The sequence below is a fragment of the Dicentrarchus labrax genome, unplaced genomic scaffold, assembly GCF_905237075.1.
Source record: "Dicentrarchus labrax unplaced genomic scaffold, dlabrax2021, whole genome shotgun sequence".
In the NCBI taxonomy this organism is placed as follows: domain Eukaryota; kingdom Metazoa; phylum Chordata; class Actinopteri; family Moronidae; genus Dicentrarchus; species Dicentrarchus labrax.
Genome location: NW_026136718.1, coordinates 10566621 through 10589703, shown reverse-complemented (window position 1 = coordinate 10589703; position 23083 = coordinate 10566621). Strand labels below are relative to the sequence as shown.

The 23083-nt window shown below is 39.3% G+C and overlaps 1 protein-coding gene across 1 annotated transcript; it reads left to right on the top strand.

The window, feature by feature from the left end:
* Nucleotides 1–768: 768 nt before the first annotated feature.
* On the top strand, nt 769–21999 carry rab3ab (RAB3A, member RAS oncogene family, b). Its single transcript, XM_051376749.1, has 5 exons — nt 769–857; nt 11803–12027; nt 16636–16754; nt 17751–17875; nt 18166–21999. The coding sequence occupies exons 2-5, from the start codon at nt 11803–11805 to the stop codon at nt 18354–18356; spliced, it is 660 nt and encodes a 219-aa protein (XP_051232709.1). The 5' UTR covers nt 769–857; the 3' UTR covers nt 18357–21999.
* The last annotated feature ends 1084 nt before the right edge of the window (nt 22000–23083 follow it).

The following is a 23083-nucleotide window of genomic DNA, read 5'->3' as shown; positions in this document are numbered from 1 at the left end:
TGTTCATTTAACCCATTTTAACCCTGTGTAGCCTATAAGAATAAGTGTCCTTATTAAACATTAACATGTTTTTTCACTGATATTTATTACAAAAAAAATCATCATCAGTGTCTGGTAATCGGTGGAAATGGCCGCAGTGGTTACTGCTGACCTCCTGATCAATAATTCAGTCTCTCCGGCAGCGCTGATCAATAATAGATGACAGGTTGAGTATTTGAGGAGGAGGAGTGTTTCAGGACAGTTGTTACGGCCGCGGCTCCGGATTCGTCAGACGAGCTGTCAATCATCCACAGGGCGCCCGAAGCCCCGCCCACCTGTCATTCACTCTGACTGCGTAAAGATGACGGAGTTTCAGAAAGACCGGAACTAGTTTTATTTCACAATAAATTAAGATTAATAAGATAATATAGACTTTATTGATCCCACACTGGGGAAATCCACGTGTTACTGCAGCTCCAGATAGAAGATAACAGATAAGAAAGAAAAGAAAGAAAAGAAAAGACACATTAAATAACAAAATAAAATACAAGATATAAAGAAAAATATTAACAATTAACTTTATTTAATGTATGTTGACAATAAATTCCCATTAACTCGTAGTTTGCCTATGCCAACTGGAATTACACTTTTGAAGCATGCATTGTGATTTTCCTTTTCTTTTAATTCATCTAATTTTCATTAGCTGTAATTTTCGAATTTATTTTGTCATTGAAAAAAAGCACCGCTCATTTCGAATGACCTTTATTTTGGAATTCCTTGCCGGATGTTGCATTGCACAACCTTTCCAACTTGACAGCGGTGGTGTTTCTGCGGGTTGCTGGACGCGGTGGATAGCAGCCGGATAGAAATCTATAAAGGTGGGATTTCTGTCTTTATTAATCTATAACACAGACACACATCTTATGTTTGAATATACTGTATTTAATATTTAACGTGTGTGAGCGTTTGTGTTTAAATAACAAGAAAGGGATTTCAAATTAAAGAGCCTTTGACATAAGATGCCTGCTTTAGAACAGCTGTTCTCATTGTGAAAACCATGAAACCGTCATCGCATGCATAAAATGCACATTCATTCGTGTTGGTCTGTGTGGATGGATGTGAAGGCTGGTTCAGTGGATCTCCGGATTGACTCAGGGCCTGTCCTGCAGGAAAAGGCGTTTCACACCGTCCGTCCGATGGTTTAAATCAGGAAAAATGTGTCTGAATGTGTCTGAGGAGGGAACAATGGATTGAAATTCAAAACACTTCAAATCCACTCATAGAGAAAACCAGACGACAGGAAACATATATGTTATTTTTTGACACGCATACGTACAAACATCAGTAATTGTGTTATATTTGATTGATTATTACCATGAAACAAGCTTTAAGGTCACCACTGTAGTATCACTGACTCACTATCAGTCCGGATGTTTGGATGCTTATCATATTATTAGAATGTAATTAATTAAACATTGAGCAGTATGCCAGACTGTTGTGTTCCTGTGGTATGATAAAACATTCAGTCCTTAACCAATCAGGTCTCGGATAATGCATTGGCGTGTATGCGTGTGTGTGTGTGTGTGCGTGTGTGTGTGTGTGCGCTTCCCATATTGCAACAGCCCATCCCAGAAAACAGAAAAAACTGAATTTTAAAGAAAAAAACCCAATAAACTATATATAATTGTATATACTATAGACTTGTATTGTAGCTGAACATATCAATGCTCCAGTTTCTTAAAGGTCCAGTGTGTAATATTTAAGATGATCTATTGGTAGAAATGGAATATAATATTAATAGGTATGTTTTTATTCGTGTATCTCCAGAATATAAGTTTTATTACCTCAGAATGAGCTGTTTTTAATCTACAGAGGGAGCAGCTCCTCTTCTACGGAGGTCGCTATGATGAACTGCCATGTTTATACAGTAGCCCAGAAAGGGCAAACCAAACACTGGCTGTAGATAAGGGTCAGTTAGTTAGTAGTTTCTTCGACACGCTTGGAAGGCTGAGTTGTATTCAGGTGGTTGCAATCTGCAACATCACCACTAGATGCCACTAAAATCGTAGAGACTGGTCCTTTAAAATGTCGGCTTTATGAATGGATAGAAACATTTTCTTATCCAGTTATTTACAATTGAGTCTATAAATGAAAGTGAGTGTGTTTCAAAGTTGTATAATGATGTAATAGTTGATTTAACTGAGTCGGTCAGCAGTTTCTTTATCAGAATTAATCAATTTATTGGTACAATACACAAACACTATAAAGTCTTCTGGGACTGATTCTTGTGCTACAGTTTTTTGATTTTAACCTGCAAAGTTTTCACGTGTTCGAATGAGTCTGAATGTGAGCCGACAGTCTGCACTTCCTCTGCTGACAGTGAAGTTACTGAAGGCAACACTGACGCATCGACTGTGTCTCCTGGTAAAACACACATCCACGTTGCCTGTGACAAACGCTGCTAGCAGCAAAGCTCAGATTCATACGCTTGGGTCGTTATGTTTTTATTACATTTCAGATATTGGTCTGTCAGTGTTGTGAGTTTCTGGGACTTTTCTTGTCTGACTACGGCTCTTATTAAGACATTTCATACTCAAAACAAAAAGATCTCTGAAAGGGGAAATTCTTGTAGGTTTTTTGATCATAAAAATGCTCAAATATATGTGGTAGGTATTTTAAAACAGGGAAGAATTGTGTCAAATAAAAGGAAGATATTGATTAAATAAATATAAACCAGTTTATAAACAGACATGAAGCTGTTTTTAATCCAGAATGTCCTGGATTCACCTGCAGACTCAAGCAACCCACAAAAACATCTCCCACATCCTGGCTGCTCCCCTCTCTGCTTTCTGTTTGCTGTGAAGAATAAAAAAGAAAAAAGAAAATGCTATTTTTAGCTTCCCCTCCGCTCATCTGCATCCCCACGCTTCCTAGAAAAAGGAGGCACGTGATTGGAGGAAAAAATATGCCGTCTCAGGCAACCTGGAAGCGGGACAGCAGCTGCATACAAGCACTGCTGCATTAGTGAGGAGACATCTTCTCTGTTTCAGTACATTGTTTGTTGACGAGGCTGTTTGGTAATATAGTGATAAATGACACGCCAGGTGAACTGTCGGATGTGGATGAAGGTTTTTTTTGTAAATGAATTTGAACAGTTTGTGTTTCAGTGGTCCAGTTTTAATGTCCCACTTTTCCACCCATGAGAAATCAGGTCTGTAACACTGAATATTTTTAACATTTTGGCATCAAAAACACTGAATACTTTACATTTGTGGAGCGTACGAAGAGAGAAACAGGACAGGGGACAGTAAGGGGAAGATGCACATGCCAGCTGCTTGCCAGAGGGGTCAGAGGTCAAATGGCTGCTGACTTCACTTAAACAACAGCAATATAACCCTCCAAAATTAAATTGATTTTGAGTTTTACAAGCCTCTTGGCTCGAGTGGTTTAGAATGGGAAGAGTTTTACTGCAACGGTCCTCGTCTATATTGTCTTAAAGAGCTTTAATTTAATCTAAATATTTGATTCTTCAGAGTCCTGCTGGTTTCTCTAATTCAGATTTAGCTTCCTAGTTCTGGTCCTAGTTGTGATTTTGGGTGTGAAAACGTAATTTTCATGTTCAGTAGAACATTTTAGATCTGTGAAAATCTTCTTCTACCCTCTCAGTCTGTCATAGTGTGGAGTTTTTCTTTCTAACGGAGAATTAGAGAGAGAATCATCAATCAATCATTTACTCAAGTAACAGAAATATAGGCAACAAAATGTACCAAAGTAAAAAGTACTCATTATGCTGGATTGTGTGTTATATTACTGGATTATTTTGTTAATGAGTTAATATGTAGGCTAAGGTTATATTTGATTGGTATTGTAGTTGGTCGAGGTAGAGGAGGCATCGTCTTTTATAAAGTGATCATGTTTGTGAAGAAAGTAGCATAAAATGGAGATTAAAGCACAAGTACCTCACTATTGTCATTAAATACAGTACTTGAGTAAATGTGCTTAATTACTATCCACCACTGCCTATTTATCCTAATAAAAAGGGTAACGAGACGCATCTGCTTACCGTTGCAGATCTCACCTCATTTAATCTGTGCAAAATTCAATCTGCCTGACCTTTGATCTGCAAAATAGCAACGCTCACTAATGTTGACCCCTTGATTAGGGAATATTGACGATGCCTCTTCATGGCACTTTAGCTCTGTATTCAGAGAGTACGAACAATAGAAGAAGAGGGATGCTTTACGACTGGCAGTGCAAGGACATACTATGGAAGGTGAAGAGGTCTTGTCCGTCTCATGTGAGAGTTCAGGCTTGTAGAGGTCACACAGTGTGAGAATTTTTACTGCTTTATGATCAGACATGTATGGCGTTCAACTTCTACTAGCAGCCACTGGTGGACGAAACACTCTTTGAGTAGAAATATCACAGAGTGGAGATACAAAAAGTCCTGCATCCAAATGTTACTGAGAGGTTCAGTGTGTAACATTTAGAGGGATCTAATAGGAAAAAAGGAATATAATATTTTTAGGTATGTTTCCATTAGTGTATAATCACCTGAATATAGGAATCGTCGTATTTTTGTTACCTTAGAATGAGACGTTTGTATTTACAGATCCTTCCATGGAGTCTGCCATGTTGAACCGCCTTGTTTCTACGACACCAGCAGTGTTCAGTTACTATATAAATATGCGATTTCGCCACTAGATGTCGCTAAATCCTACACACTGGTCCTTTAATTTAAAGTATTATACTTAAAGTACCAAAAGTTCTCATGGTCCATTTGTGTATTATATTATTGGATTATATTTATTGATGCATTAATGTGTACCTCACGTTAATGTTGCAACTGGTACAAGTGGAGCTAATTTCATTACTTTATAAAGAAGAAAAGTTTCAATAGTCTTATCTGATCTTGTGATAATGAATACATTTATTAGTTTATTATATTCTGTATCTGAATATGGAAAGTAACTAACAACTTGTCAAGTTGTCAGATACATTTTGTTGATTAAAAAATATAATTATAATATAATATAATAATATTTCCCTCTGAGATGTTGTAGAGTACAAGAATAAAGGAGCAGAAAATGGTAAAGTAAAATACAAGAGCACTTTAACATTGTACTTTAGTGCAGAACTTAACTGAAACTCCAGTATGTTTCATGCTCTCTGAAAGTTTCCGCCGTGTCGTGGAGCTGAAGACGCCTCTGTCGGTCGTCTCAGCAGGTTTCTCCGTAACTGTCTTTAAGCAGGAAGGTGTTTAGATGCTCTGGGATCAGCTGAGGATTAGCCGTCGGTCTGCAGGAAGCCACCCAATACTGATTAAATGAGCCTGACTAGCTGGCTGCAGCAGCACTTAGCTCTGGATCAATCCAGCTCCTGTAGGACGTCAATCTCCTTTAGGTGACAGGTTTAGTGGCGAGCTTGATGATGTCATCGTCCAGCACAGAAACTAACAACTCTTAGTCATGATTGAAGTAGGATTAAAAAAACAACACAATTACTGACAATGTGCTGATTAAGATGGATTGTTTTTCTGCATAGTTTCTACCATTATGTAAAATATTTTTTAAAAGGCAATCTTCAGTGCTTTATGTTATATAAAAACGTTGCTATTTTCTCTTCTGCATTATTGAATTTTTCTAAGAGATTCAACCTGATCTCACAAGCATTTATAAGAATCCAGTGCATAATAGTAGTAACACAGATCAGAAATGTTGATTTATCAGCTCAGTCTCCCGAAAAAGGCCCAAATATTCAAGGTTTAAAAACACGTCCCTCCATGATGAGAGCAGCTCAGTTTTCCTCAGCAGCTAGTGTCCATTTTGCAGTCTTTGTCCCACCTGGTTTGAACTTTCAAATCGTGTCCCCCCTGACATTTAGTCTTGTCTCAGCATGCTGGTTCTGGCATTTAAACCACGACAACCTTGATTTGATTTAAAGTGGCTGAAATAGTGTTGATGTGAAATCTGTAAGGATTTTTTAATTTCTTTTTGCAGCTTTGAACCATCATAATCACGTAGACACGAGGGAAATACATATTACAGACAATATTAATCAATATTAGTACACCACAGCATTGTTGTTGTTTTGTCTCAGAGACTGAATCCGTTTATTTAGACTCACAAATGTTGTCACGACAGATTTAGAATCACTTTGTTGGTTAAAATTAGATTTTAGAGATGTATTTAAAGATGTCTGTCGAATGTAAAACTGATAATAACGATGATGGTTATGATGATGAGAGTTTATTGATCCCTGTGGGGAAGCAGGGTCATGAGTCAGCACATTCAGCAGCAAAAAGGACAAAAAGCTATAATAAGAAATATAAACATTAGTATAATAAGTAAAACAGAGAAAACAACAAATAAAACTGCAAGAAAAGAGCAATATATGTAAATGTAGGAATACAGATTACTAACATATGTGGGTCAAATTGTTACTCACACAAACAAATGACCTGAAACAATTAGTTAACTAATCGATAAGTTGATACGTTTTTCTTTTAGGTTTGATCAGGTTTCAGCTTCTTATGGATAATTAAGGACATGGCCACTTTGAGTGACAGGTGGGTGTTATTAGGCTTCATTCAGCTCGCCTCAGCTCCACCCACGCCTCCCCATATTCGGAAACCTATGGCTGACGTCAAAGGAGGCTACGTCCATTTTTAATTACAGTCCGTGCTGAGATCACGTAAGACGAACTGCATGTGACGAGCTAAACACACTCAAACAAAGTCACTCGAGTCGCTCGCTCACCAAACCACGTCTTTATAGTGGACTCTATCTCTTCCCCAAAACTTCAAATATTCATTGAATATTCAGTGTCGGAGTTAAAGGAAGTCGTGTCCTCCTCAATGAAACCAAAGAAGTCACCTAACCGATTATTAAACATTAGATTTTTTGGATTGAACAATTTATGTAACACAAATAACGACATAATTGTTTGATTAGTAACTGTAATGTGATTACTGATTTAGGAACAGTACTGTGTTACATTACCACAAGTGAATGTAATGTATACTCCACTGTACAGCTTCCAGTCTCTTTAAATCATAAGTTGTAACCAACCCATGTCTTATGGATGCTCTCACCGTTCGGCACACCTGACTTGTGGCTTTGTTCAAAGGCTGTTTAATGTCGAGGCCAAATGAAAGCAGCAGCGGTGTCCTGCAGGCTGGAAGACATTTGCATGATGAGAATTTGTTAATTACTTTGAGATTAAGCACAGAGGCCTCAGTCTGTAAGCTTCTGTATCAAATTAGTGTTTAGTGAAGGTTAAGCCAACTCTCTTCTCCGCAGCTAATCTCTGAGATGCAGAGGAAAGGCTGCGGTAATCTCACCACACCGTCACGTACAGCAGACACTCAACGGCCTCCTCTGAAAATGTTTGACAAGATCCAGACTTCCAGAAGTGGCTGCTAATATTCAACCTCCTCTAATCGCTGCTATTAAAAACTGTCACATGCTCACGTTCCATTTTTAGGTATCAAACCAGCACTTTGCTCCAGGACAAGCTCAGTAAATCCACGTTGTAGATTTTAGGAAAGAGACAGGTGGTCAGATCAAGCTGCAGCACCTTGACAGATGAAGAAAATATACTGAAATGGGGAATAATTTCAGATAGAAATATGTTTTATAGAGACATGTGAGGGAAAGAGAGAAAGTGTGGTTGAAAGTGCAGGGAAAGAGGTGAAGTGTATAGATGTGAGCTTGTATTAAAGGATAATTAATATGAAGAAGCAAAGATAATCAAGAAGTTTAGACTCTAAACTGACTGTAAGAACTTGGCTTGAATGTCTGTTTAAAACTTACTTCCTAATGTGCTGTCACTGCAACACCGCTGACTCAGCTCAAAGGCAGCCGTCGATAAGAAGCACATGGGCTGAAGTATCTGCTGAGTGGAGACACTTTGGTGCAACAGTAACACGAGCAGATACATTTTTAATAAGGCTGGCCGAAGACGAAATCGAACACCAAACTGTGATCAAGTGTGATATCACTGTTGTTTCAGTCGTTCTTTACATTTAAGGCCAAAGAAGGCAAAATTTTAGGCTAATGTTAGCGTTTTGTAGTTTTGAGTTTATTGTGTTATTTTTGTGATTTAAATTATTACCACTTGAAATCATCATACAGAATTATATATCTCTTTGAAAAAGTGTTTCACAAGTGAGTTTTTATGTTTTATTTTAATTTGCGCATTTTAAAACCTAGAAATGCCAGAAATAAAAAAAGTTGCTTGCCCGAGTAGCCAAATTTGATAAAGAACACCAAAATGCAACAAAGTGCAATGGAAACAGATGTGAGTGGTATTCAGTTAGTTATAATCTATACACTGGTTCTTGGAACAAACATAAATGCCACATTTACATCCTTTTTCTTGAGGTTTGACTAGAACTCTTTTTATTACTTCATCCTGTTTGCTTCTTCTTCTTCTTCTGCATTGGTTTAGTTGCACCTGGCTGGAGAATTAGCGCCACCAACTGTTTATCTTGTTGCACTCAACTCCTAATATCTGCGTAGTTAAACCTTCCTATGTAACAGTTAAGCAAGCCGGTCAGAACTTGGTCAACTTTCTCCTTCTGGAAAAATATATTTTTGAGACACACGGTAAGTCTTTAAAATATGTGTTTTCCAGAGAACCAAATGAACTTACTTTAGATAATCATGTGAATTAGTTCCATAAGTGTGTCGTCCTTTGAATGCTGATGGACAATTGAGCCATCTTTTCTTAACATTTTACCGAGTTCGGCCTGCTGTTCGATAATTGTGGGTCATCTAATTCAGTTAGGATCTTTGTCAACATACCGTACGTCTCCTTCGACCCCTGTGTTTGTTCTCTTTTCCCGTAGCTGGTGTGGATTACGCTCTCTCACCCTGCGTGAGTCACACTGCAGTTCACTGCAGAGCTCTGAGACTTTTCAGTCACATTTTCAGTCGTCTAAAAGACTCAACTGGATGCCAATCAAGTTCTGCAGCATCGTTTTATGACAGTGACCATGAAGTTAAAACGCTGACTCTTAATAAATAATAATAACTCCTAATGTTTATTGTAAATCATGCAGTCTTTTGAAGTACATGCAGAAGCTCCAGGCTGCAGATTTGTGAGGAATTATTGACGTCACAGGCGGAGACTAACTTGTCATCAACCAAATAGAAATCGACAGCCATGCTGCTGCGTGTTCAGATGTTCTCAAACTAAGAGCCTGAGAAACAAAATCCTATTTACACAAATTAGACGAGGAATTATACATTTGTGTGATTTCTGGTCTAACTATTCGTCTTTACTTCAGCTTCTTGTTTGAACTAGGTGATAGCTTTAAGCCCCCCTTTGCCTTAAAAAAAAGGTCAACGTGTTGAGGAAGGGTCTGTGCTTTTTTATTATTTATCAAGCATCTCTGTGTTTCTTCATGTAAACCGATAGGCCGGAGCTCTGAGGAGGGTGCACTTGTTTTGTTTGTGCTTTATTCCCTGAGAGTTCTCGTGTTCCACTGCAGCCGAGTTGAGATAACAGTCTAAATATAGAGCAGGGTGCAGGGACTCTGAAGCCTGTGGGCTCAAATCATTGTGCTCTCCTCAAGAGTCAAGGTTTCCTGAATCCTTTTAGCCCCTTGTTGCCCTGAATTCTTGTAGCACTGTAAGGAGCTAGCACGGTTCCAGCAACTGTCGCAAGCGTGTAGGTGATGGTGTTTCTTCTGAAGCTGGCATTAAGCTTCCAGTTCTTCAGAGCTGCTTCAGAAGCCGTCATCATACCTTTCCAACTTCGGACTGTGGGTGGGTCTGATATCCACACCCACTTAATGCAGATCTGCACATCTAGCGAGCTAATTGGATGATTAAATGATACAATTCCTGTCAGGGGGAAGTTTGAAACGAAAGTTATAAATACTAAAAGTCTCCAAACAACACCTGATGTTTGCCAACATGCAGCCTGGAGAAGTATGTTTCAGCCTTGACGAACTTCAGGGTTTGCAAAGTTAAGGTTTCTGTCCAAGAACGCAGTCTTGTTCAAGAAAGGCGTCACGTTCAGACAGTTAAAGGGAAATTTGCTATTTGTCAGGCACAGTGTTATTCTCATATTTGTCTCCATATTTTATCGGTCATGATGATTTTGATCACAATTGTTGTAGAGATTCAGGAATTTGAACATAGACAGAGTAAATGTGGCCAAGCACCATGAAGCTCCGACAGCTACAATCTTGTCTTTGGCATCAATCTGTTCAAGATGTCGTAGGGAACTGCACTGAATAGCAGATATATGTTTTGGTTACCCTATAGCTCTCTAGTTGACATAATTACCTGCCGTTGTAGATAGTGTGTGTGGGCTGCTAAGTCTAAAGTTACCTCTATCATATACTTACTTCTTAGCGGTGTCATTGTTGGTGTCAAACTACATCTTTCCTTGACTGTAACTCCAGCTGGGACTCCTGCCACGAAGGAGCCGTCAACGTTTGCTGGTTAAAATAACCTTCTGATTACAGTGATCGACGGTATCAGTACAGAGCTACTACTACATCCAGCTGATGAATATGAAACTCCAAACTAACTTCATCTTGGTGTTTGACCCGCAGCTGCCTGTGCAGTGAATTATTCCTCACACATCCCCAGCTGATTGTGACTGATTGAGCCATTTGCCTCCAACATTTTGCCAAATTGAGAAAAGGGGGAAGATGGGTTTTCTGTTTTCCCCTGACATTGCAATGTGCTGCTTTGATTAATTACCATGAAGCAAATGTGCAGTGTTTAAGCCTGACTAGTTAATCACCATCATTCGTTATGCTGAGTCTAACAGATGCTGACAGAATCTCATCTTTTGTTCAAACACTCATTAAATGTGTGACCTTTTCTACATGATAAAGCATCTCTGCTGGTTTTTATATGGGTGTCTTGGGTTTAATTGTTTTTTAATTTTATTAAAGTGTGTTTTTTTGCTTATGACTAGTGTCATTAATTCAAACAGAGTCGGCTTTGCCAACCAGGAAACCCTCAAGTCATGTCCGCACCTACATTTTGATCATCAGCTGTGCCTTGATAAAGGCTTGTGGCACTCGGTTACAAACGTATGTCTGCAAGGTTCCAGCAGTACCTCATCCCGTCCCTGACCTGCTTCTCAGAGTTAATCCTGCAAGCTGACACCCCAGTTTGTGGGTCCATTCCCTATCACAGAGGAATTCAATCCACATCTGTCTCTAAATCAGCAAGAATCCTGTCATCTTTACAATTATTTTAATGGTAATTAATGTTTTTTAAATGATGTGGAAAAACTTCTGTATCCCACTGCCCAAGGAGATGTATTCAGATTGCTGGTTTTATTCAACCAGCGCTCCAGAACTCAATATATTCAGTTTAATATAAATAATTTCAATTTTTGTTTAAAAAATAATTTTAAATGATTAATAAATTATGAAACGATTTGACTAACAAAGACTAATCAACTAATTGTTGCAGGACCAGTCTGCATTTTCTTTTTCTTACCCACAGTTTTCCTTTAAGCTATATCAGATCAGCTGACTTCTCTTAACGTCTTTGCCTTGTACGTGACTATAGGAGCAAATGACCAAAGAGGCCACCTGCAGTCCACATTCTCCATAAAATATGATCCAGTTTCACCAAAATTAGTGATAGTTGGTGTGTGAATTAAGTGTTACTTACTTCTCACAGGAGCTCTTATCCCGGATCAACCAAGTTACATAATGCAAAAACAGGCATATAGGAGTGGGGATGAGAGATGCTTCATTCAACCTATTGTAAGTGGGTGTAGCACCAAAACTATGACATAATGTTGCTTTAAAGTTTTATTTTTCTCGTCTGTCTCTGTCCACAGATGGCCTCAGCAACAGCGACCTACGGGCAGAAGGAGTCTTCGGACCAAAACTTTGACTATATGTTCAAGATCCTCATCATTGGCAACAGCAGTGTGGGCAAAACCTCCTTCTTGTTCCGCTACGCCGACGACTCCTTCACACCGGCGTTCGTCAGTACGGTGGGCATTGACTTCAAGGTGAAGACCATCTACAGGAATGACAAGAGGATCAAACTACAGATCTGGGTAAGACATCTGGAGAAGTGTTGAGTTTCCAGGACGGAAGTAAATCAAGCTAAGATCTAAAAACACACACAGCTTTCGTCTCTTTTCCCCAATTCCCCCCGGTGTCCCATGTTGCTGCAGTTTCACATATCACCTTTGGGCTACGTGTGTCCAACTTTTTCCTTGTGCTTCTACCAAGTGCATTTGATTATCTCTTTCCTCTGCATGCTTTGCGTATTCACGTGTGTGGAGGTGCAAAATTAAGACCTCAGGCTCAATTTTCCTGTGAACAACTGTGCATTTGCAAAACATTTTTTGTATCTTGTATCTCTCAGTGGTAACAGTCAGTCAGCTCAGAGCAGCTGTACTGCACTTTTGCATCTGGTGGTTTGATTTGAGAGCACCTGGTCCACATCTGAATGTAAAAGCACAATCAGAGGGTGAAGGCTTGATGCTTAAGAGAAAGATGACGAGACACATCATTGTGATACTCACTTTGAACCTCTGAAACGTAACCTGAAACCTATTAGTCATGTTTCAGTGTGTTGGATTTAGTGGCATCTAGCAGTGTATTTGCGGATATGAAACTCTGTCGCTTCACTCTCCCTTTCCAAGAATGATGGAGAAACTTTGGAGGCTGCAAGCTTGGTTTGTACATTCAATGCTGAAAGCAACCCGCAGCATCTGTAGATAAAAGCCCCATACACAGACTGTGATGCACTGTGTGATCTGACACCTTTCTATCAGATCCAGCATGAACTTTGAGCTACAGTAGCTCGTCTGTTTGATTGGACCACACGAGCCAGCCTTCGCCCCCCACGTGCATCAATGGGCCTTGGCCACCCATGATCCTGTCCCCGGTTCACTGCTTTCCTTCCTTGGACCACTTACCACAAACTACTGACCACCGCAGACCAGGAACACCCCACAAGAGCTGCAGTTTTGGAGATGCTCTGACCCAGTCGTCTAGTCCTTGTCAAAGTCTCTTAAATCCTTACACTTGCCCATTTTTCCTACTTCTTACACATCAACTTTGAGGACAAAATGTTCACTTGCTGCCGAATATATCCCACCCACTGACAGGTTCCATGATAATGAGATAATCAGTGTTATTCTCTTCACCAGTCAGTGGTTATAATGTTATTGCTGATCGGCGTAGTTAAGCGTATTATATTACATTTCTGCCAACAGACCCTTTAAAATTTACACCCTTAGATTATATCTAATAATACAGGAAATAACATTTCATAAGATATTTTATAACATGTCTAACAGACTTATCTGCCACTCTGTGAAACGCTGCCCTGTGGTGCAGTTTTATTATGCAGACCTTCCTCAGATCTCAGTGAACATGCATATATTTGCACACAGTGTCATCCTCTCTGCAGCCTGCTCATCCAGCTGCCCCTTGCATAAGTAGAAATCAATAGATTACAATAGAAGCGTCACAAGATGAAAACACAGCACAGGTGTGGGTTTTTTCTGATTTTTTTTGTATCAGACATGTCTCACCTCCTGAGGGCTCAACAGTGAACACAATCATGAGCTGTGAGAACAGACTCCCTGCAGAAAACTGGTGTTTCAGTAAGGCGTTGTAGATCATAGCATAATTTCCACTGTTACTGCACGTTCTGCAGCAGACAGAGTTGCGATGGCGAACAGCATTGTGAGTCTGAGTGTGTGTGTGTATATGTGTGTGTAGTGCTCTCTCTGTTGTCAGCCTTTGCCAGGTCTTGCCTCTGGTAAGGAAGACACGATCGGCCAATCAGAGCATGAGAAATGGATGACTGGGTGCTGCTCTCCCCTCCCCCATTACTACACATCTACCCGAGTAGATATCCCCTCCCTCCCGACCCCACACACACGCACACACACTCACACACACGCACACACACGTACACACACGCACACACACATACATACACTTGCAAAAAACCCATCCCCCCACCAATCAGCGATTCTCTCAGCTGAGACTCCTGTAGAGTAAAAATGGAGATGGTTTTGAGTAATGAGCTTAAAAGTGTACATACAGTATGTATATTTATTTAACAGTGTAGGCTACAGTTAATCCCATTTATATAGAATTATACATGTATATAAATATTATCTCACTTTAAGCAGTGTTAAGTCCACGAAGCAAGGAAAACATTGAACGAGGGTTTATTTGAAGATAAAACTGCCTTAAAGCTCCATCACCTGTCGTAAACAACAGAAATATATGTTCCGGTAGCACTTAAAGAAAGAATAGCAAATTTAGATAAAAGCTTCGCATAGTTCACCTATTTAAAATAGACATACAAACTTCAGTAATCTCAGATATATAACGTGAGATTAAGTGTCTCCTACAGCCCAAATATTTAAAATGTATTTTTCCTTTGATGAAAATTAAAGAATGAAAAAGAAACCTTTCATATTCTCAATGATGATTCATTCTTGCTTTTCTAAAGTATCTGTGCCAAATTTATGTTGAGGCTCTCACCTTAGTTATAGCGGTTAACTACATTATATCACAATATTTTAATTTAGCACACAAGCTGTTCACTCATCTAAAACATTAACAGCTTACACTGTTTTCAGGGCTCAAGGTGAAACAAGAACTCCAATGTGTTCATTATGTAACACCTCTCAGTGCTACCTACACTGACATTTTAGGTATAGAGCTGATGCTCTCACCTCGAGCGGCCTGCAGCACACTGAGTGGATGACGTAAACTGCAGTCGCAGCACATTATCACTAATAATATGGAGCTACAGATATACATCACAGTATTACTGTGACCTGAGAATATGTGTGATTGAATGAAAAGACAAAGAAGTGTGTCTGTGTGAGGTTGCATTTGTGTATATTTGTGTGTGTACACATTTACGGACTCTCTGTCAGACTGTGCATTACAGTTCATGTTATGTGTGTGTCGTTTGGATGCTTCAGCGTAAATATAATTCCCTAGAACATTTAATATAAAATATATATTTGTTGTATATATAGTGTGATGTGTCTGAAATAATAAACACACCAACACATTTGCCCATCTAGCATTCATAAGCATTATATAAACATTTGATCACACACTATAATGCAATTGTAAACATTATGTGAATGCTCATAAATGTTGTGGTACACTACATACTTACCATAGGGGCAGTAATTATAACTGATTACTTCCACCCGACTTTGCAGATGTCAGTTTTTGTCTTTTGCTCTTCTGATCTGCACACTGACAGCTGAGTGATGCTGTTGGACCAGAAGCAGCTCGGCTGAAAGAGAGAGATGCAGAGTGTTGGGTATCAGAAACACCAGACTTGAATTCTCTGAGCATTCATTAGAGTTTAGCACTGAAATTCAACCTCACCTGGGTTTGCGTCCAAGGAGAAAGAGCGAGGGACGAAGAGGCAGACCTCACAGCGAGTTGATGAAGTGTCACCTGCTGGTAGATTTAAAAAAAACATGAGAGGCATTTTACTAAGCTGGTTTTACTGGAGCCTATACTGAATGTAAAGTCTGACACTGTGTCCCATCTTTAAGCTTAAGTATTCACAGAAGTTGTTTTTTGGGGTGGATCTCCAACTCTTAAACATTTGAATAATTTCTAAAATAAGAAACTGAATCTTTTGCACTGTACACACATCTAGTACACACATCTAAAAACAGGTTATTGCTACAATCTGTAAATATTGTATCCCTTCTACCATCTTTTGTCTTTGTTTGTGCACTTACAGTTGCATCAGGATTGCAAATCTTTAAAGCAGGATAGAAGATTTGTGCACTGAACTCCAGCTACCAAGGAGAAGTGTGCTGTAAACTAAGCAAGGATTGTGTCTTTAAATAAAATACCTGGTAGTGTTACAAAGTACAAAAAAGTCTCTTAAATTAGGCTTGGATTTCTGCACCCTGCAGATTCTACTTTATCATCAGACCAGCCAAATTCATTAAGTTGAAACACTGAGTCAGTGGTGTGTTACCTCCCAAAGTGCCTGTTAAAATTCATAAAGTCTTTTCAGAGGAAATAAGCTCATTCCTCACACACAACATTTTACTGAAGATACATAAAATGTTGGCTTAAATAAATTTGCTGATGCACCAAAGCTTCAGAACAAAGTTTTCCCTCTGCAGTGTTCAGCAGCTCTCCAACAGCATTGTGTTTGTTCAAAGCATAGACAGACTTATCATTTACACTGAGATAATCTATACTGCCTTATAGAAAGTGCTGTGTCTAAGTGTTAACACACATGGATGAGACATATAGAATTGAAACACTATCTGTCTCTTGGTTATTTGTGGGGTTAGAGCATCTGTAATCAGATTTGTGGGCTAAACCTACCTTCTGTTTGCTGAATTATTCAAAAAGAATAATGATTTATGATATGATTTATGCACATTTTAGTTATCATGAACATGTTTTTAGGTTTTAAATAATCAAATAAGTTATATCATTGTTAGTGTTTGCATTTCAGTGTCGGAAAAGGGCTTGTGCCAGATGTCTGACGTGAGAAATTCGGAAAAGAGGACCAATCAGACTGTCTGAAGACCTAAAACTTTATCCTCAACTTAATCTGTGAGAAGTCTTTGTGACTAAAGTGTTATTAAAAAACATCCCTCTAACTGCTGCGTTGTTTTTTTATTTCCATCAAGGACACGGCAGGTCAGGAGCGTTACCGCACCATCACCACGGCCTACTACCGAGGAGCCATGGGCTTCATCCTCATGTATGACATCACCAACGAGGAGTCCTTCAACGCCGTCCAGGACTGGTACGTGATTGGCTCGGCGCGCGGGGGGGGGCAGTCACATGACTACAGTGTAAACTTACACCTGTGAGAAGGAGGCAGCGCTGTGTGGATGATGGATCAGGTGGTGTCTCAGTACCAGTCTGGAAATAGATGTAGAGATATACTGTAGATTGATGAAGAGAGCAGATGATCCGGTTCAAGTTTCTGTATGCATTGTTGTAACGGTCCACAGCTTCCTCCGTCTGCAGGAGAACCGGATGCTGCAGGGATCAGCTTTTGTCCATTTTGTCTCCTACCAGGGACTTTGGCTCAGTTTAATTTCTCTTTTGTAAAGTTGCTCCAATTGTCCTCAAAGAAAACATTTTTTAAGTTTATCTTGGTTCCATTTTTAACTACACTTCTACAGTGTCAAGTCAACTTACTTCCCACATCTGCTTATGAGATCTGCTGTTAAAGCTGAGCAGGACTCCTGGTCAATAGCAGGCAGGAGGAAAAGATGTGGGAGTTATAAATGTGGTTCAATGTGCAATATACCTGAGAATCTCATTATCACTCTTGTTATAACACTTCATATTTAGTATCTCCAGTTCTGAGGTTGCTTGATTTTACATAAAGGTCACACGTATACACACTCATCAGTCCCTTCAGGAAGACATTGCAATTTTGTCTAATCATTGTAGTTTCCTGTGAGTTTCAACGATCATAGCAGTCCCCCTGCATAAAACGTTGAGCCAAACGTCACCAAACTACTACTACTAACTACTTGCCTTCGATTCTTAAAGAATTATACAAAACAATATTTTGCCAATTTTCACTTTCTCCTATAATTAAAAAAAAATATCACAACATGCATCGCAGATTTTTTGAAAAGCTGTTAATTTTAGGCCTCAATAATCCTAAAAGAGTCCTGGAGAGACTGATGTGAGGAATGAATCAGACTTCAGGACACACTGAGCTGCGGTGTGATCACAGTGTTTGAGTTTTCCTCTCTGACTGTTGGGTGTGTTGGTTTCCCAGGTCGACTCAGATTAAGACGTACTCGTGGGACAACGCCCAGGTGCTGCTGGTAGGAAACAAGTGCGACATGGATGACGAGCGAGTGGTGGGCGGCGATAGGGGCCGGCAGCTGTCTGAACACCTCGGTGAGCTCTTGGTTTACACACACCAACACACACTTCATATCTATGACTCACTGTTGGGTAAACTGACCTGAATTGAACCAATGAACAGGCAGGAAGTCAGAGGATCACTAAAGTCATTGAGATTAACCGTTTTGGATCCATGAATCTGTCTGTCAATGGAGCCAAGCTGCTACCAAAATTTAATTTCACCATGTTCACTATATCTTCACCACTAAACTATACAGTTGCACAGATGATCACGTCCTCATTAAACCTCTCTGACCCTCTCCCAAACCTTATTGTCACTCCAGGTTTTGAGTTCTTCGAGGCCAGCGCCAAGGACAACATCAATGTGAAGCAGACCTTTGAGCGCCTGGTCGATATCATCTGTGAAAAGATGTCTGAGAGCTTGGACGCCGGAGATCCCGCCGTCACAGGGGCCAAACAGGGGCCCCAGCTGACAGAGCAGCCCGCTCCTCCTCACCAGGACTGTGCATGTTAAAGCTGACTACTCCCCCAAAACCCTTTTCCTCCCTCTCTCTCTTTGTCCTCCTTCAACTGGACCCCAGGGCCTCTGGTCCATACTCCATCACCCTTCTCACTCACTTCCCTGCTTCTTTCTGTAACTTAGTAAGGATATTGGCTGAGGGGAGCCAAGAACCAGGTTGAAAAGTGTCTGAAATGCTCTGAGGTGTTTATGGAACAGTGCTTGGGGTGTGTTTGCTTCTGGTTCTTTCTCAAAAAGGAGCTAAAAGGTGTGCGGGTGTTGGTCTGATGCCAAAGCCAGTTCAATTAAACCAGAGTGTTTCAGACTCTTTGCAGCCCAGGTTCTTGAAGTTTTCCCGACCCATCTTCCGTTGTCTCCTTGTTCCTCAGTGTGTTTTTACAAGAAGGATTTGACGGCGTCCGTCCTCAGAGTGCCATTTAAATCCTTCCGATGTTTACAGTACTTTGTTTCATGTCAGTCAAATGTCTTGAAAAGATGTCAGCCTCGGATACGGTGACCAAGAAGGCCACAGTGGAGTTAATGAAGGAGCTGATATCTGCTCCATACTGATGTGTTACATCTCTTATACGATTCTGGATACACACAGGATCAAACATACATGGATCTGTGTTTCATTTGTTGTCTCACCTGGTATCTAAACATGGATTTATCAAGTGTTTTGTTTTCATTATCCATCTGAGCCTTTTCATTTGGCCTTTTTTATGTTTTTACATTTCTTTTTTTGTATTCTGGTGCCCCATTTATTCTTTTCATACATACAACACTGAGTGAGGAAAATATGAACAAGAGCTAGGTAAAAAAAAATAGCAAAAACATTAAGAGACACATTTTATTTAATTATATTTATTTCAAATGTACATATAAATGTTGTGCAATATATATAATATCTACAGGTATGCATTTCTGGAAATGAATTTTAAAAGGAATGAAGTTCTATGAGGATAGTATCAAATATAAGAGGTCTATGTTGTAGGGTTTGTTTGGATGATGTGTGGCAGCTCCTGCTGTGAGTCGTTTCATTTCCCCCGTCGGTTTGGTCTTATGCTGCTTTCCTGAGATGTTGCAAAGTCAGAAATTCAAACTTCTTGCTAAGAAAAATGCAGTGAAATAATTACCCTTTGAGTCTGAATTACAAGTTGGATATTTACCAATGTGTTTATCACCCTCCAAATCCCCTCAGTGTGATTTGCAGCACTGCTGCTAATAAAGGGAAACATCTTAAAATGGCTCCAATATTAGAGGAAGACGCTTGCTTGAGAAACTTTGTGCTGCGTCATAAATGTTGTTTTAAGCCAGACAATGGCCGTAGTGAAGTTGACATCAGAAGTTTTTTAAAATGATCAAACAATTTGAGTCTTCAGAAAGCTCAGACTAATCTAAGTTTAGCAATAACATTGTAAGTAGGGTGGTAAATTATTTGATGCTTCTTGTCCCAACGACCTCAAGGTGTTACTGCCACTGCTGTCACTAACAGACAATGTAAAAATGTAAAGATATTTGTGCAACACAATTTATGCTCGCTAACAATGCTACATATTGATATTACAGTATTTTACATCGGGCGGAGAGAAAGTCCTGCTGGTGTTTGTGAAGCACTGAGGTTGAAATTATGTCATTATAAAAGCTGATATATAGACTGACAGAGTTTTCATCTCCCTGATAGCTGTTCGTATAATCACAGCTAATTTATCAAATATCCTCAAACAACTGATAATTCTCTAAAACATGATGGAATAAGTTGAGAGGATGAAAATCCTGTTGTTTTGTTGGATCATTTTTATGGTATTTTGCCTTTATCTGATAGTTTGAGGGAGTGAAAGGAAGAAACATCTGGAGAGAATTGGATGACATACAGTAGACGGCAAGCGGAAACAGGTACGTTGCTGTTACAGAGATCGCTTGGCCACTAGGACACAGGTTTAAGTTTTAACATCACTGAAACTACTGACAGTTTCTTACTGATTAATGAAACATTTATTGACAGTACAGCAACTATACAGGAACTTGTCTTGCTGGTGGTGAGGCTTTGTTGCTGTTTGGATGTTAGTTTGCACTGAAGGAGACTGTATCCAGGCTCAGACCTGTAATGTGTTCACATGTTTGAGTTTAAATGCACATTTGATGGTACTGGAAAGACTAGATTGCAATATCATTAGTCATTTATGTGCTTATCTCTTTTATATCCCTGAACCTGCAGGACTGTTAGGTCAAGCTACATGCCAACACTCAGTGATTGAACATTTTTCTTGCTTAGTGACAAACGCCCTTAGTAAGACGTCTTCAGAATAAGTATCACAGAGTCTGTTTGTGTGTAATGTTATCTCCAATGCTCAGTCTTCAGGTGAAGTAACAACCATCAAACAGCTGGAGGCTGAAATGTTCATGTAGCTGCTGAGTATCTAACGCTACTTTTGAGTCAATACAGGAATTAAATGATCTGCTCTGCGGTTCTGCGCTGTGTAACCACACTGCACTTTCTGCTGACAGCTGTTTTTATGTCTACATAGCTTTACTCCCTCTGGGCGAACATCATCTCCCCTCAGAAAGTGTTAGTTTTAATACAGTTTCCACAGTTTAAACTGGTTTGCCGGGTATTCCTTCTTTTCACTTCACCAAAGATTGCTGTAGAAGCAGCTCCCTGTTTTTGCTGTAGGATGCCAGAAGGAGCAGTTTGACCAGTTTAAAACTGTAATAAAACGAGTGCTTCATGGTGGAAGTGAATTCTGGTCATTCAGATCATCATTTTATGTCATTGTTTTTACAGGATTGTTGGTGTTTCTAGTAAAAACAGATAAGGAGGATGGCAGCTATGGATTGGGGCGGGCAAAACACTATAAAAAATCATTGTGGTGGTCAAAATCATTAACTTCATAGAGTCATGTGACTTTGACGCAATATTTAAAGCAAATATGAGTCAAAAAGCATTTATTTTGAGTAACTGTTACATCAGTCAGCTGTCAAGTGTAGCATACGAACCTGAAATCACAGACGAGCCACTGACTATTAACGCTTGAGTTCCTATCAGAAAGGGAGCGATGATCACGACAAACCTGGGAGACGTTTTTCTGATCCTGCGTATATATATTTTACTTCTTACTGGTTGTGACTGTTTTCTTTTTCCGGTAAAAATCCAAACTTTTAAACTGTTCTCCTTTCTAATATGTCTTCCTCTCTATATAAACCAGATCTGTAAATACTGTACCTTTGAGTCATATGTGTGGATTGTGTTGTATCGACTCAGGCTTGCAACAACAAAAAAAAAAAAAAAACAACAAGGAGAAAAAATAAAGAGGAAAAAAGTCAACAGCATCAGTAAAAAAAAAACTAAAACCCCCCAAAAGAGCCACGTTGTACTGTATCTTTATTCATTTCTAGGCTTGCTTGTGAACGAATGTGTCACTCTGTTACAAAGCAATACACACGACAGTATGTACACAGTAAAAGAAATGCCATCCAGCTTGGTAGAGGTTGCAGACTTTACATCTTCTACTAGCACGCAGAAACATGTACTTTATTTGGTCTCGTATCACTGCCTCTTCAAGTCCTCCTCAGTTTGGGCCATTTAAGATGAGAGAAAATGCTGTGGATGTTTTTATCTGTACTTTGTGGTAAAACAATAAAAAGTTACTAACAATCAGCTGATTCTTGTTTTTGAAGAGTTTGTTCTGTTACCTGCTGCGTCTCACTAATAACTCAAAAACCATAAAGAAAAACATCTGCTGCATTGTGCATTATTTAATCCAGACAGTAAAGTTAAGAGAAGCTGCTTCTTGGCTCAACAGCCTCAAGATGTCACTGTTTCACTTCTTGCTGGAGGACAAAAAAATATGCTGTGCAACAAGCAACAGCTTCCTCTTCTTTAAAGGTCCGGTGTGTAACATTTAGGAGGATCTATTGGAGGAAATGGAATATAATATTATATTATAGGTGTGTTTTTATCAGTGTGTAATCACCTGAATATAGGAATATAGGGGAAAAACAACAACATACCTGATCTGTTATATAAATGCAAAACAGCATATGAAAATGAGTCTGCAGGTTTTGCCGTTCTAATTTCCTTAAACAGGAGCTTCCTGCTCATCATATGTGGGCGACACTGATTGGCTACTATCAAAAGGCACAGACAGAATGGCAGCTAATATTTTATTCTAACCCTGATCTTAAGGATCCCTTCATAGATGTGCAGTGGATTTGTCCAATGATAACATTACATTGTAAGGAACCTACAATTCCTCCCTGCTGCGGAGTCAATAATAACTCAAATAAATCCTAATCAATCAATCCTCACACAGTAAGCTGATGTCTGCTCAATGCGAATTATATATAAATTATTGTTATTTTGTTGTTGAGCTCTTCAAAATTACTTCTGGATGTCAGAAACTGTCCCAAAATGTCCCTTCAACCTTTAGAGCGTCAACACCGCCTGCAATTCCCCAATTAACCACCAGAGGGAGAAAGATACCAGGTATGATGCTGATTTCTGGACACACACCTTTAAAATCCTGTTATTACATAATTTCACTAATTAAGTCTTCATCTTCATATCATTATAAAGATATTTGATTGATTTTTAGTTGTAGTCAATTGTGTGTTGGCACTCCCATAGCCCACCATATACTTTCTTACTGTCATTAGGCCAATATTAGTTAATATCTTAATAAAAAAAGCATTGATGAAACTTAAAATGGTCTTAAAATGAGTAGTTTCACTAAGTCTTGAAT